Source organism: Nyctereutes procyonoides, unplaced genomic scaffold, assembly GCF_905146905.1.
Source record: "Nyctereutes procyonoides isolate TBG_1078 unplaced genomic scaffold, NYPRO_anot_genome, whole genome shotgun sequence".
NCBI classification, from domain to species: Eukaryota; Metazoa; Chordata; class Mammalia; order Carnivora; family Canidae; genus Nyctereutes; species Nyctereutes procyonoides.
This window is the reverse complement of record NW_026575133.1, coordinates 17761438-17777091: the sequence shown is the minus strand read 5'-3', so window position 1 is coordinate 17777091 and position 15654 is coordinate 17761438. Positions and strand designations below refer to the sequence as shown.

The 15654-nt window shown below is 41.7% G+C and overlaps 1 protein-coding gene across 10 annotated transcripts in view; it reads left to right on the top strand.

Moving 5' to 3' along the window:
* ABLIM1 (actin binding LIM protein 1) overlaps window positions 1-15654 on the top strand; it is a 292094-nt gene that overhangs the window by 239807 nt on the left and 36633 nt on the right. For 9 of the 10 annotated variants that reach the window (XM_055300659.1, XM_055300656.1, XM_055300653.1 and 6 more), the window contains exons 8-11: window positions 1882-1940; window positions 4370-4453; window positions 13766-13843; window positions 14571-14726. In XM_055300659.1, the coding sequence (XP_055156634.1) occupies window positions 1882-1940; window positions 4370-4453; window positions 13766-13843; window positions 14571-14726 (377 nt within the window). The remainder of the gene's footprint in view (window positions 1-1881; window positions 1941-4369; window positions 4454-13765; window positions 13844-14570; window positions 14727-15654) is intronic. The other variant, XM_055300654.1, reaches the window with a different exon arrangement.

Below are 15654 nucleotides of genomic sequence, written 5' to 3'. Positions count from 1 at the left end.
CTGGGTGCAGCTCTGCACGTTCACATGGTTCTGGAACCTGAATAGAGAGTGACTTCAAGCTGTGCACAAATGCAGCACATTCATACTACAAATAAACAAGTATCCGTTAAGATGGGCTATACTCGGAATTCCAGGGATTGTTGTAAATGTCTTCTGGAGTTGGGCTTCAGCGCTCTCTGTCTGCCCTCTTGGCACATCCTTGAAGAATGAGTAGTTCATCTTCCTCAGCATCTGATATTCTCCCCAAGTCACATTCCTTGTGTGGCTGACCTCTGAAGAACAGTGTGACACTGTGCAAACCCAGTATTCTGGCCAAAGGCTTTTACTCAGTAGAACCTTCACAGCGAATGCTGCTGTTGGGTCCACCCCAACCCTTGGCTTTCCGCATTAAGAGGATTTCCTGTGCTTTGTAGCCAGCCTCAGAGTAAATGTTAATGCTGAAAGGACTATGTGTCTGTCTGGTCTGTTTGTTTCATTTTCTTTTTTTATTTTTTTTGGCTCTTGGTTAAGCAAGATAGAAATGATTGTTAAATAGGGATTCAAGTATTATTCAGATATAAAAGGTATTATCTTGTGGTTAATACTATTTTAGCCATTTTAGCTCAGTGGTATAATTCAAGAGTTACTGTAATTTAGTGACTTTTCAAGTACACACAGATTGTTGCTTGAACAGATAAAAATTTGACAATGAAATGTGGGAAGTCTGATATTCATGCTAACACTTATTAAATTTATATCACTTACTTACTGCTTTCAACTTAGTAACTTTATTTGCTCAAGTCTTACCCAGGGCTCCTTCAGTTCTTCTGCCCATAACCATATTTGAACATATCCTTATGTGATCATAAGACTTAGATCTAAGGGGCAGCCCTGGTGGCTCAGCGGTTTAGCACCACCTTCAGCCCAGGGTGTGATCCTGGATTGAGTCCCATGTTGGGCTCCCTGCATGGAGCCTGCTTCTCCCTCTGCCTGTGTCTCTGTCCCTCTCTCTGTGTGTGTCTCTTGTGAATAAATAAATAAAATCTTAAAAAAAAAAAAGACATCTAGGTCTTACCCACAACTCTTTAAATGACATATATATCTAGGCATACAAAATCATATCAGTGGGCTTGGATTCTTATAAGAACTTTCTCTGATATATAAGTGTTTTGCTTAGTTGTGTGATATGGGCACCATCCAGAGAAGGGTTACATACTCTAAGAAGGTGAAGCATTGACTCAGGGACAGAAAAAAAAAAGCGGGGGGGCACTTAACCAGTAATTTCACTCATTCACAAGTGGAGACCTTTTTTTGTTAATTAAAGGTTAAAAGTTAAAGAAAACTTCTGCATTCGGAATATAACTTTCAACCTTTCTACTACTTGGCTTGATTTTCTGTATCTTTGTAAATGACTGTGTAATTGGATCAACAAAAAAATTCAGTGAGTTTTGCTTCTGGATATAGACTATCTGGTTTGACTCTATTTCCCTCATCTCAATTGCTTGGTTGTTTTGATGTTCTATAAACATGGTTTATGGATTATATTTAAATTAAATACAGCTTGTAGTAAAGATACAGTCATGACTTTTAAAGGATAATATTATGGTCCAAAGCAACAGCGACAACACTCAGTCAAGAACTAAATATCTCTTGAATCAAAACACTGTTGTGCCCATTAGTGGTCTCTGTGGTCTAGAATTATCACCTTTATAGAGCAAGCTCAGACTGGTTGAGGAAAACTCACCCAGAGGTTAGAGTTGTCATAATTCACTTGGGCACAGGGCTCTAACACTCCCCTCTCTCCGTAGAGAAGGATATGATCTGTTCTCAGGAGTTCTGGCTAATAGGACTATGGCTTCTTTCCATTTCCTTTAATGCTTTGCGGGCACCATGTCTTTCCAGGTTCCACCGTTTGGCATCCCGACTGTAAGCAATCTACCAAGACTGAGGAAAAGCTGCGGGTAAGGAAACAATTAGAACTGTGATGCCAGGTGCATTTGCCGCTGTCTGTGTCATAGTCGTTTATTCTTGGAGCTGGAGTTTGGGTGAAATTGCTTTTTCATGACTTTTTTTTTCTTAATAGCAGATCAAGTTGAAAGACCATTTGGCCAAGGAAGGAGGTCCTCTTCCTTCCTATGTTAAACCGATTGTGTTTTTTGTTCTAAATGTTTGTGTCGGAGAAAGTAAGCCTTGCCTCACCAGTCGGGTTCATAGGAAAGCATTCAAGGGAACAACCAAACCATACAGATGGGAAAAAATGATTCATAAAGTTCTAGGTCCAACATTTGGTGACCTCACCAGACGTTTTTGTACTTAGCCCATAAGGTACCACCCTGACCCAAACTCTGCATCCATGGTACATTTTACTGACCTCTTAAATCCAAATTTCACTGAGTAGCCTCTATCTCCAGAAGCCAGTGGTTTGTCAGATAAAATTTTTAGGGAAAACAATGATGAGCCCAGAAGTGTCAATGTGAATAAGCATTCTGGTAACTTAACTCTTAGGTAACATCAAAATGCTTCAGTAACTGTCCTCACCGAAGCACACTCGCAGAAGGATAGAGCCTCTTCATCTCCCACTTCTGAAGCCTTCTCCTGGTCTTATTCAACCCTGACAAGACCTCCAGATGACACTATTTTATGTGTTTCAGAAGCAAAGAGCTGTACACCCTTATAAGTCAGGATCATTATCTATATCCTGTTCAGATGCCCTAGTTTTTCCCTTAGACTGTGAAATATTTTCTGAGCAATAATCGCACTGGAACCCAGGCCACAGCCTCTCAGTTTGGCTGATTTAGTGGTACCCTTGGAAAAACTGTAGTTTGTGTTCCGTTTGGCATCTCAGGGAAAAGAATGGCCTGAATTTATTTTGGAAGCCAAACTCTAGAGTATGGTGTCAGATCTGCTTAAACTGCCATTATTAGGTATAAGCATCTACGCATCCTAACCCCATTGGCATCATATTTTTATGGAAAAGATTTTTTTAAAACCTTTTTCTTGGAAGAATAGAGTAAAAAGACAAACTGAAAAGGAATCTGTCCACCAAAATCAGGATGGGTTTGGTCTCTATTTCGACATAACAGCTTCAGCTTGAGCATGATGTGTATTAACCCTCAAGCCCATCCACCAGGCAGGTGCACACTGGCAATCACCCATGTTGGGCACCAGAGTCTAAAATTTTTTAGGAGCTATGGATGCTGTGGAATATAAAGCATATAAAGACTATTGTATCTTTATAAAATCCTAGAACATTAAAGATAGTAATTATTGTCATTCTTATCATAAGAATGTAAAATTCATAGCATAGCTTGAGGACACTGCCCAGAAACCACCCAAGTAGCTAGTGGTCTGTACTCTCTACAGTGTTGCTCTCAGTTTTTTGAATAATCATTTTCACTTCATCCCTGATGAAGCTTTTTGGGAGATGAGGAGAAGAATGCTAATGAGACCAGACTGCATGGAATGTGGGTCTTTTCTCTATAAGGATTGCTTGAGTTTGCAGATAGTGTGACTAAAATAATACTTAAAAAAGAAAGAAAAAGAAAAAAATTCTTGATTGCATCTTGATAGAACTCCCTGGTTAAGCCTATGAAAACAACTAGTGAAATACTTCTCTTTCTGGCCAAGAAGAGCTATTAGCTTTTCTTCCTTTAGTAAAGTTTTCCAGAAAATTCCAAAGCTTTTCTCCTGAAGCCAACATTCAACCACTTGGGAGGTCAGGCCAACCCTCAGCTTGCTCACCTTTGGGAAGCTCCATAGTGTGTAGAATAGAGCACTCCAGAGGGGAAAAGGTTCCAGGGTGCCCTGAGTGAGGTATGTGCTGACGTCGGTGGGGTTTAAAAGGGAATTGGTTTTTGAATTAGTTTGAATAAATGTTGTGCTCTCTTAAGGGTGTGTCTTCAGATCACAGACCTTGAGCCAAGGTTTCCAAGCCTTTCACGGGGTATCACATCAGTGCAGTTACCATAGCAAAATGAAAATGTTTTAAGAATCTCTGCAACCCCACTGAGTAATCCACATTCTTGGTATTTAAGAACTCACAGGGCATTTGTAATGACAGATTCTTAAGGACATCTCTCAATGGCTTCATTGGCTCCTTACTCTTCACGTATAGAAATTTCTAAGCCGAAATAAATGGAAAAGGAATCATGGGGAGTTAGAATGTAGATGAGTAAACTATAACTTGAAGACCAGTTAATATGCTTTTAAACATGGGCTCTCCGACGCGCGCGCGCGCGCACGCACACACAACTATAAAGCAATGCCACTTGACATTTACTATCAAATTCATTTTCCCAAAGGTTTTGTTTTGTTTTGTTTTGTTGTGTGGTGTTTCTAAATTGAGCTTATTTCTTTGTTCATTCTTCCCTTTTTTCATGTTTTATGGCAGCTGCCAAACAGTCATCGTTCTTCCTCCGATTTCTTTTATCCCAAAAGTCTGGTTCGACGCACAGGACGGTCACCGTCTCTGCAGGTTGGCGCTGTGTCTAAGCCAAGGCTTAGAGACGCTGTCCTAGTCCGAGGCTTCTATCGCTTATCCTGTCCATGCTGCTTTCCCCACATAACTTCTGTGGCTCCTGCAGAAGCAAATGCTTTTTCTCACCCACAGAGTGCATCTCACATTCTGATCTGGCTGTTTCCTTTTCTGAGTATTGTTTTCATTAGAGTACTGGCTAAAGCATTACCTTCATTCAACCGAGCACATTAGAAGCTCCCCCTTTGGTCCTGTATCTACACATTTGTTCATTGAACAAATATTTGCCAAGCACCCAGGTAGAGTGAGTGCAAGGCTGGATGCTCTAGACCTAGACCAGCAGGAAAGACACATAAATAATAGACAAATGATTATAAAGTGGTATTAGAAACCTGTCACATAGATGAGGACATGTCAGATGAGAGAAAGAATCTCAGTGGCACTTCCTGGGGATAGTGGCCTTTGAGTTGAGTTGTAGAGGTCCGTGGAGATGAGCACACATAGAGATGATGCCGGGGGGTGTGGCTGGTGAGAACAGCAGCAATGCCGAGCCGAGGAACACAGTGCTTGGGTAGGGAGCACTTTGGCTCAAGAAAGCAGTAGTGAAGTGAGAAGGGAGACAAGAGGGACCAGGCGCCTACTTTGCCGAGGCCAGGAGCTTTAAATACACTCTCTTTTGCTCTCCCTAAGAATTGCTGTGAGGTAGCTGTCCTCACCCCCATTTTCAGGTGAGAGACTGAGACTCATCACAGTTGAGTGATTTCCTGAAGAGTTAGCCCACTGGTAAGTGGAAGAGCTAAGAGTGGAAGGCAGGTCTCTGAGTTCATAACTCGTGCTCTTTCCACTACGCCACAGGGGAACTTAGGAAGACAGGAGGGGAAGACCACGTGCTAAGTCTGATGTGTTTAAGAAAGAGGGCAGCATGACCTGCAGAACCATCCAGAAGCCAGGAGAGGGCTCATCCAGCTCTCCAGATGAACAGCGAAGCAGGAGATGGTGCTCCCTTCACATACTTGACCTCCTTCTGGGGTTCCTGAGAATCTGCTGAAACCAATTCAATTATAACTTTCTACAAGTTGATCTTGGCCCAGATGAAACCCATTTTTTTTTAGATCTGCTAACAATTCCAGATTATAACATAACACTTTAGTCTGGTCTCTGTGCATACACCTTTTTTTTCTGTGCCTGCTCGAAGAGTGCTAAGGTTGAGGAGAGTTGCTTAGTGTACTTTCATTAAAACTTTACATTCTTTCTTTAAATGGTTTGGAAGAGAGTTTGAAGCATGTACATTTAGAGCAGAAAGGAACCTTTTAGACGTCACCCCCCAAGTGTCTTCATCTATAGAATGAGGTAAGCCCAAGGTGCCCCCAACCCCTGCCCCGGCATCAGCAGCAAGACTTAACTGCAGATTCCAGGCCTCGGGTGCGTTATGTTGGCCCACAATACTGGGTTACCCTCCAACTTGTATTTGTCATTATGATCTTCAGTCTATCTTAAAGCTTCAGCTCCAGTGGCAGAGTTTTCACATGCAGTGAAATTATAGTCTCCTGAATCCAGTGGAACAGCCAAAGACTGCCCCCACTGCAAATGAGTGTTGCTCAGAATTAGAACCTCTATTTGGCAAGAAGTTGCTTTTTCAATAGTTTTTGGATCCCTTTCCCAAAAGTATGCTTTATAACTCAAATAGTGTTCTATCTTGTTAGCCTGAGGCTATAGTCAAGTGATGCATTTTGAACAAAAATTTAATCTTTGAGTGAGAGATTGTTTGGTTTGCTCCAGACCCTTAAGTTTGAAAGAGCCTCTTAGGTAGTGGTGGGTTGAAGGAGAGAGAGCTCTGTTTTTAATAACTACTCTCTTCCTGTCCTGGTTCAAAAGGGACATCTGATTCCCATTATCCAGCCATAAATATCAATGAAGTCAACTTCAGCTCCATCACAGAAAGTTGTAAACAGCTTGGGATCTGGCAAGGAAATAGGCCATTTGACAAGGTCTCCCTTTACCATTGGCTATTGAGGAACAGCTCACCAGAACTTTTGAGAAGCCTGAAAATTCCAAGGCAATCCTCAGGTCACACAGATATATTGATCTTTTAGATGCCTTACACAAGCAGTTCATTTCACCAGAAATGATAGTTAGTTATTAGGTAAATCAGCTGTACTCTTGCAGGGACATTCAGCCCTCTGTGCTCCAGAAGCAAGTCTTGGTTTTGTTGTAGAAGAAATTTAAAGGAGGAAAGTCATTTTATTATTTATATTCTGCAGTTGCTCCTTGTCTCCTCGGGCTGAAATACGGGTAAAAGAAAATGATGAAGTAGAATTACCTAAGAAGAACTTTCAATTTTACTTACTTGGACAAGTTTTATATGAATAGTGAATTTTGTCTATAGGTAAAAGTCGATATTAAACATTTGTAATTTCTGCTATAATTCATTATAGTCAAAGCAGATGGCATTCCCAGACAAAGTTTTTTAGAATCCACAGTTGATCACTTGCTGTATTCTAAAAAGGAGCATCTCTGATGTGTGTTTGGAGGCTAAAGCATGAATGGACTGCCATACAAAATGGGCATGAGATTTTTTTCTTTTGAAACTAACATTCACTATTATATGCACTTGCAAACCTATAATATACCAAACATATACCATGTGTATATTTTTTAAAGAGCTAAATAGAGGCTTTATATATGTCTCGAACAAGGAGATAATGTTGGCTATTGTTTTATTAACATCACTACAATACATGCTGCTTTATTCCAGTCTTTTACTTTATTCGAATATTTTATTCTATTTTGGTCTGTTTTTATAATTCATCAGAATTATAGGGATTAAGATTTATCCTGGAAAGACATTGAGGCTCTTGGCCATAGTAAAGGCTGATGGCATTTGTGAAACTCTCCAGAGAAGGGTCTGGTATGCCCATTAGCTCAAAACTTCTTTCTCCAAAGGAATTAATTTCACCCTTCCTTGACTTAGCAATGAACATGCAATGTATGCAGATTTTAAAAGTATTCCTTCTTCTGCAGCTATTATCACCACCTTGTCTAGTGAACTTCAACAAAAATCCAAGGCAGGTACTGTCAATCTCAGCAGCACTTCGTATAAGGTGTCAATCACCTTATATCAGTAGTCATCCCTTGGCATTCATCAACTCTATCCCATTCAGTTGCCTGTAGTGTCTCCTCCTCCTTAGAGCATGGCTTTGGAAGAATGCAAGTTAGATGGGTAGTTGTCGCACCCTTGCTCCTGCTGAAAGTGGGGAGGGCGGGGGCAGCAGAGTGCTTTCTGGCACTCCCCCACCAAGAAGGGACCAGATGTGCACGATGGCCCTTAATGGAAGTAACTGGAAACTATTATTCCTCTGCTTATTCACCAAGCAGAGCTCTGGTAAGTCTTTTTTAATGGTCAAAATCTGAAGAAGGATTAGAGATGCATGGAAGCATAAAGAGATGTCTTCAATGTAATTCTCACTTTGTGACTATGCCTCCCGGAATGGTAGGACAGATGGACCAAGTCAAGGCATAGAGAAAAAATCATCTGTAAGGTAGTTAGAGGGCTTTTAAAAAGATTGTATGCCAAAAACAAAGAAACATGTATTTTCAAGCAACCACTATAAGGGATCAAATGCCATTTTTTTTTCTCTTCCTTATTGAAACAAACTACTCGTCTTCTGGTGAGACTTATCCGTGTTGATTTTTTTGAGAAAAATAAAACTTTTTGAAATCAAAAGTGGGCACATGAACATGTGCTGGGGGAATAAATGTAGGTCACATGGACCCCTTGATGACAGAGTGAACGAGGACAACCACATGCAATACAAGGTTCTTAGTGAAGCTCCTTTCCTCCTGTTGCCAAAATAAGGATTAAATTCTCTGCCTAATTTTATTAGCATAATGCTTTGAGAGATCACAGCCAGTCTATAATCCTTTCTATATCTACTCTGCCTTCTCCACCCTTGCCTTGCCTTTTTTCTTTTTTTTTCTTTTTTTTTGGGGGGGGGGGCAAAGATGACACTAAAAAATAGAACTGAATTTTTCAACTGTGCTTTCAAGTTGGTTTTTCCATAAGGCATGGGGGGCAAGGTGCTTAAATTAAAATAAGTAAATTGCATCTGCTTTTAACAACAGATCCTATTTCCTTTCTCTGTAGAACAGAAGTGGATATATCTTTGAGAATAAATATTAGAAATTCTCTTTTATAATATAGTTGACCATTAAATAACACAGGTTTGAACTATGTGGGTCCACTCATATATATTTTTTTTAAATATAAATACACTGCAGTACTAACAAATGTATTTTCTCTTCCTTTGGAGTTTCTTAATTACATTTCTCTAACTTGCTTATAAGAGTATAGTATGAGATACATATAACATGCAAAATATGTTATTCAACTGTTTATGTTATCAGTAAGGCTTCAGGTTCAACAGCTGGTTTTTGATAATTAAGTTTTGGGTGGAGTCAAAAGTTATACGTGGATTGTCCACTGCACAGTGGGTCAGTGCTGCTGACCTTGGCACTGTTTAAGGGTCAGCTGTGTAGTTGAGAGAGTAATTTTGTTCGTCATAACTCTCACAGAGGCTCACAAAGGCTGCTGACCCATTGGGTTATTGAACTCAGTAATTACTGGGTCACTGTTGTTACCTTGAATATCAGAATGGGTTGAAAATAGTAATGCAGGTTAAATAATTGCCTATAAGGATCTTCTGTGGAAATGTGGCTCACCTGTAAAACTTTGTTCTAGCCCAGCAGGGTGACACTAGAGTTAAGTTCATGGTAAAGAAGAAGCAGTCAGTGGGATTGGAAAGAGGGAAAGCATGGCAGTAAGTTGTTGTTTTTCAGGTTAAATGAGTTTCAGTTGGAGTGGATTTGAGCTGCTGTATTGGAAGACAGCTGTGTGCCTTTTGAGGCTATCTTGGCCATCAGAGACCCTCAGCAAGTAAAATGGTTTCTTTTCATAATAAAGTTGTTCATTTAAAATTCAACATTTTTAGAATTCTAGATCTTTGAATTGAAATGTAAAATTCCAAATATTTAAGATTAAAATACCCAAACCAATGTTGTGTTTTAAAAAAGTAATCTTATTATCTTCACGAAGGAGGGCCCTCTAACCTCCACTGGTCGAGCACATACACCTCGGGAGCCATTGGGACTGCGGCAGGAAAGCAAGCAATCATGTATGCTTTTTAAGCCTGGAGCACAAAGAGACAGAGAACCAGGAACTGTACTGGTAGATAAGACGGGCATGTGCAAGGTCTTTGGCCATCTGGCGTGGCAGGGGCATAAATTAGTAAACCTGAGACCTAAGCAGGAAGTCACCATCTCAGGCGGATACATAATCACTTAATAGAGTTCTTGAGAAGGGGGGGGCGTTTGGCAATCTGACTGCTGCCCCATGTATGGTGATAAGTGACTTCACAAATCTAAGTTCTGATGAGAGTGCAAGCAAGTGCACTAGCTGTAGAGGGCTCTACGGACCTCTTCTCCACGGAGCTCAAGTTTGAAAGGACTCTTCTGTCGTGAAGAACAAAACACCGGTAGTGGTCTCCTTCACTACGTGAGATTGAGAAAGAAATCCAGTCAAAGTCCAGTGTCTGGAAAATGCTGAAAATGGGTACGTGCCCTGGGCGAGGCAAGGTGCTTTAAGTTTTATAGGTGTTTCCTTTGTCCCTATAAACTAGATTCGAGTACCCTCTCCTCCTTTGAGAAGCTGAAGCTAAAGGAAGTCAAAAGAAAAAGGGAGAGAGAAAGCAAGAAAGGAAAGAAAAACTCATAAAATGTCACACAGCTAGGAGATCCAGGATTTGAACTAAATCTTGACTCCAAATCCAGCCTTCTAACCCCCCCATACTATACTACACAGAGTCATGTTTTATTCCATTATTTCATTTTAAACAGGAAAACAGAAGAGCCATTGTAAGAAAATAAGCAAGGATGTAACTCATAAGCAAGATGCCTATGAGTAGGAAGTAGGTTTTAAGTAAGGTTAGGAGACCAGAATAAAGCAAAAGCAAACAACAGTAAATGCAGTGAAATGAAGAGGAACTTCTGAATTTCCAAGAGACATCTGGAGCGTTTCCCAGTGCTAAATGGTCTGAAGATGCTCACGGCGGCCTGACCTCTCCACGAGAGCCAGGGCATCGTTAGATTTGGTGAATAGCCAACTTGACTTTGAGCACAAGTCTGACTGTAAAAATCTAAAATATTTACTCTAGAATCAGAGAGCCCGGGGCAGGTGTGTGCAAAATGGAGGTGGTTCAGCTTGAAAACCTTTAAGAATGAAATGAGACTTGTCGGATCACCCTTAACACCTTAAGCTCCACCAGTCATGATGTAAATGAACCAGCTGAAGGCTTCAGAGGAAGCCTGCTTAAGCCACAGATCCTCTAACGTGGTGAAGAAAGAAGGTAGAGAGAGCCTGTGTGGAAACAGCCTGGTTCAGCCGAGAGAACTTTTCCCTCTGTGGAGTTCCTCAACCCTGGAAGAGAAGCTTACAGACCTCATCCCAGACATGCGTTCACCTGGCTCTCCAGCTACATTCCTATCCGCGTGCGCAGCACACGAGGGAACCGTATACTTCAGAGCCACCCCAGGTGCATGATTACAGGGAAGGCAGAGAGTATCCCTGACCCGTATTTGGCAAAAATAGAATGAGTGACATGGGAGAGACCCCAAGACTCAGTGCGTTCTCAGGCTATTCACACAATGTCCTAGCTGTCTGTCAGTGAAAACAGGGCTTTGTCATAACCATGCCAGTAGCTGAAGATGTCTGACTGTCCCTCACTACCTCCTTTCCTACCGCACCCCAACTCAGAGCCACTGCAGGCTTCTTGTGGAGCTAAGGACACTCCCTTCTGCTAGTTGATGTCAATTTTTTTCTTCTATCTTCACTTCATCCATCCCATTAGCTATGTTGATGAGAGAGAAGTGGTCACATTTGTCTTACAGTATGGGGGAGACCTTAGTGCAGGAGCTAAAAGCTTGGGCTCCACCCCTAGGGCACCTGGCTTCGTATCCTGACACTTGAGTATGTGTGTAGCTGAGAGCTTGCACACTTCTTCCTCATGATAACAGAACCTGGCTCAAGGTGCTATTGAGATTAAAGTGAGATCAAGCCTGGAAAATGCTCCTCCCAGAGCCTGCCACATAGTAAGCAGACGACAAACGTTAGCTGCCACTAATATTCTAATATTCTTGCGTTGTTACTTACCAGGTTTCACTTTGATATTGGGTTGGCACATATTTGCTGCCAGCCACTTGAAGCCGAAGGACCACCTGCAGTTAATAGTTATCCCACCCAGAGGCATACTGGCTCAACTTTATTAACGGATGGCATCTTTTAAAAGGAGGACTAGATTCTGGTGTAGTGTCATTTCTCTCTTTTGATTGGGAAACAGACCAAGGAATTGGAGTTCTTTGAGGAGTGTTACTATGTGAGCCCTTTCTTTCTCAGTAGACTCAGAATTGAGAGTTTTCTCATATTGAGATGTGCATGTGATTGGAAAATTTAGGCCTTGGAGGAAAGTACTTGTATGTGGCAGGTCTTGGGGAGGGGGACCAGAAGCGATGAGCCTGCTACACCAGCACTGTGACTTCTCCAGCCCCCTCCACCCTGGTATCTCAAAGACACGAGAATAATCCATCACAACCCTCCAGTGAATTCTCTGTTAGAGTGAGTCTAATCACTCTCTGCCTTGAATTGGCCAGGTGGGTTTGCTCTCATTATTTCAGATGTGAATTACAGAGTGATACAACATCCTTATTTTTAGGAGTTTTTTTGGCTCCATTACATTCACTTTCAAGATGCCAAATATCAGTAGAAATGGTAGCAAAGAGGAAAGATCCAATTCTAGCGGAGAATTACAAATTTTCCTCTCCAAAAAATATCTGTCCAGAGGGGAGAAGGCCTTTTAAGACTAGACCTTTGGTTTTCTTTGTGGAGCTTTCCAGAATGTGCCAGGGAGAGTGGGAGGCAATTAATCCTAGTTAATAGATTTCCTTCCCACTGCTAGCACCTCCACCCAGTCTCAGGGTCCTCTAAGCATGTATTAGAAGGCCAGTTTCTTTGGTCTTTCCCGGTGGCTGACCGCTAACCTGACTTCAGTGACTCTGTGTGGTTGGGTTCCCGTCATGTAATTAACACTAGCCAGGTATCCACAAACTGAGTGTTTACGAATAATAAATTGTAGCTCATTCCCTCAACAAATATTTATTCCTTCTACATAACTGTGCAAAACAGGCATACACAGTGGTTAAAAAAAAAAAAAAAAAAAAACACAAACACACACAACCTGTGAGGGCAGGGATGGTAACTGAAGTTAATGATGGAGATAGGATGCAAACAAAAACAAAAACACCCCGATTCATATGGAATTATAAATTTTATTCCTAAAGGAAAACTAAGAGAGATACTAAGAGAAAATAAGGGTAACCCTTCTGGATTGAAAGATCAGGGAGGGCTTCCTTGAGGAGGTGATATTTAAAGCCAAGACTGAAGAAGGGAAAAAAATCAACCAAGTAAAATTAGGGATCAGAGCATTTCAGGCAGAGGGAACAGCGAGGAATAGAAGAACCCTGAAGCAGGGACATGCACCATGTTCCATGAGTGATGGTGTGAAGTAAGTGAGGAGGAGGAGAGGAAAGCAGGATCAAAACCCTGAGGTGCTGGGAGTTGTGATTTTAAGTGGCCGCTGAAGCCAAAAGTAGTGACCAAATTCTGTTCCTAAAAGATCTCTCCAGGGGCGCCTGGGTGGCTCAGTGGTTAGGTGTCTGACTCTGGATTTCAGCTCAGGTCATGATCTCAGGGTTGTGCGATCGAGCCCCATGTGGGGCTCCACACTCAGCGTGGCATCTGCTTGTCCTCTCTCTGTTCCTCCCCACACTTGTGCGCACTCTCTCTCTCTCTCTCAAATGAATTAATTAAATCTTTAAAAAGAAAAAAAAGATCTCTCTGGCCACTGGGTACCAAGTGGATTGGAAGAGGGCAAGAATGGACGCAGGACACCCTCAGGCAAGGTCATTGCAATAGTCCAGATGAGCAGAGTTCGAGCCTGGGGCTGGGTGGAGGGAAATGTGCACGAAGGCAGAGCCAGAAGGTCGTAGAAGGGAGGAGGAAGAGAAAGTAAAAACAAAAGTCCCCACATGCATTTTCAAGGCTGGTTGCACAGCTGGTTCTCCTTTGCCTTTCTCTCTAGGTTATATTTTTCCTTATTCAGGAAAGTCACAAATCTTTCTTTAACCAGCTTAGTTTTTAATAAATGCTAGGGACTCAGGCCAGTCTTGATTCTGAAGCCTTACAACACACTGTTTATTTTACAGCCTACCAGGACTTCCTCTGAAAGCATTTATTCTAGACCAGGCTCCAGTATCCCGGGCTCCCCAGGTCATACTATCTATGTAAGTATTTACACTTGGAAAAGACCCTTTCGGGACAGGTAAAGCAGCAGATTGTAATAGTGGGGTGGGTAATCCAAAAATAGAATAATTCGAAACAACTTCTATTTATGTTATGAGCTCCAGTTTTCATTTTTGAAGATCAACCCTCTCAATCATGTTTTCCTTCGGGTAATTAAATTTATATACAAATGTGACCAGCAACATCAATGACCCATAAAGTGCAGTAATACCGTGCAGGACTTTAAAAATTGCCACGGCCAACTTGGATATAGATACTTGGGGATTAATCATACATTTCATAATGCTGATACTGAGTATTTTTAAATTATGCCACAAAGATATTTAAATATTTAGTTTATCAAATATGCAGTTCTTGTTTTTAGCCATCTGGGAAAATTTTTTGACCATCTGTTGAGCTTCTCCATCTCTGTAATACATTTGGGGAAATTATCCTGAAGGTTTACAGGCTTTTCTACTTAGTTTATTCTACACAGACTTTTTCCTAAGATTTTGATGACTATTTTTTTTAAAACCATGATTAATCCATGGTATAAATAGGCAACTTTCTAAAGCAAAACGTTTTTGGTTTTAAAACTAAGCAGAATGTTTTGATTTGGGTTTATTTTTAAGGTCTTCACCTTTCAAGCCAGACATGAAATGTACTAACAATAGTTCCCAAAAGAAATGAGACCGAAGAGTAATTTTGCTTTCTGTTTAACTTTGCCAGGCAAAAGTGGACAATGAAATCCTGGATTATAAGGATTTAGCAGCCATTCCCAAGGTCAAGGCAATTTATGATATTGAACGTCCGGATCTTATTACCTATGAGCCTTTCTACACTTCGGGCTATGATGACAAACAGGAGAGGCAGAGCCTGGGAGAGGTAATAAATTCTAGAAGCTGTGAGTTATATAACAGCTTTGCTTTTGTCATGTGTATGAGGACGACTGAGGGGAATCAAAATAAGTCAGAGGGTCCCTTTGATTGCCTGCTCTTTGCAGGTCTCTGTACCAGGTGAGGTGTTTCAAGGTACTCAGAAGCCTATCACACCATCCCCCTGGCCTCAGGAGGTTACAGAGAGGCCGGAGGACAGACCAGCCGGAGGAAACAACAGGAAAGGATGAATGAGCGCTAGTACCAGGATGGGATAGCAGAGCAGATAGACTGGGAAGGAAGTCAGAGCTGTCAGGGGAGATTCTGTGAGGGGGGACAGAGGGTGTAAGAGAGGGAGAGTCTTTTTGAGGGGGTTACGGGGAGGGGGGCGGTCCTTGGTCTGGGGACAGGCCAAAGTAGAGTCATGGGGATCATGAGGAAACAGAACAATACATCCTAAATCACGACACCTGCAGTTTGCAGCATCTTTTTTCTTTTTTTTTTTTAAGATTTTATTTATTTATTCATGAGAGTGTGTAATGCAGAGAAAAAGAGAGGCAGAAACACAGGCAGAGGGAGAAGCAGGCTCCTTGCAGGGAGCCCCATCTGGGACTCGATCCTGGGTCTCCAGGGTCACGCCCTGGGCTGAAGGTGGCACTAAACCGCTGAGCCACCCAGACTGCCCTCCAGTTTGCAGCATCTTATGATAGAATGTGCAGGAACAGAAACAGCAGAGAGCTCAAGACCCCAGTATGGCACAGCGATGCGAGCCAGGGTTCTGGAATCAAATTACCTGGGCTCCACCTGGGGACTCCACATGCTGCTTGTACGACCATGGCCATGCGGCAGCCATTCTGACCCTGGTTTCTTCATCTGAAAAACAGGATGACAAAATGTACCTCATAGGATGTGAGTAAGGATTAAATAAACTATCTATT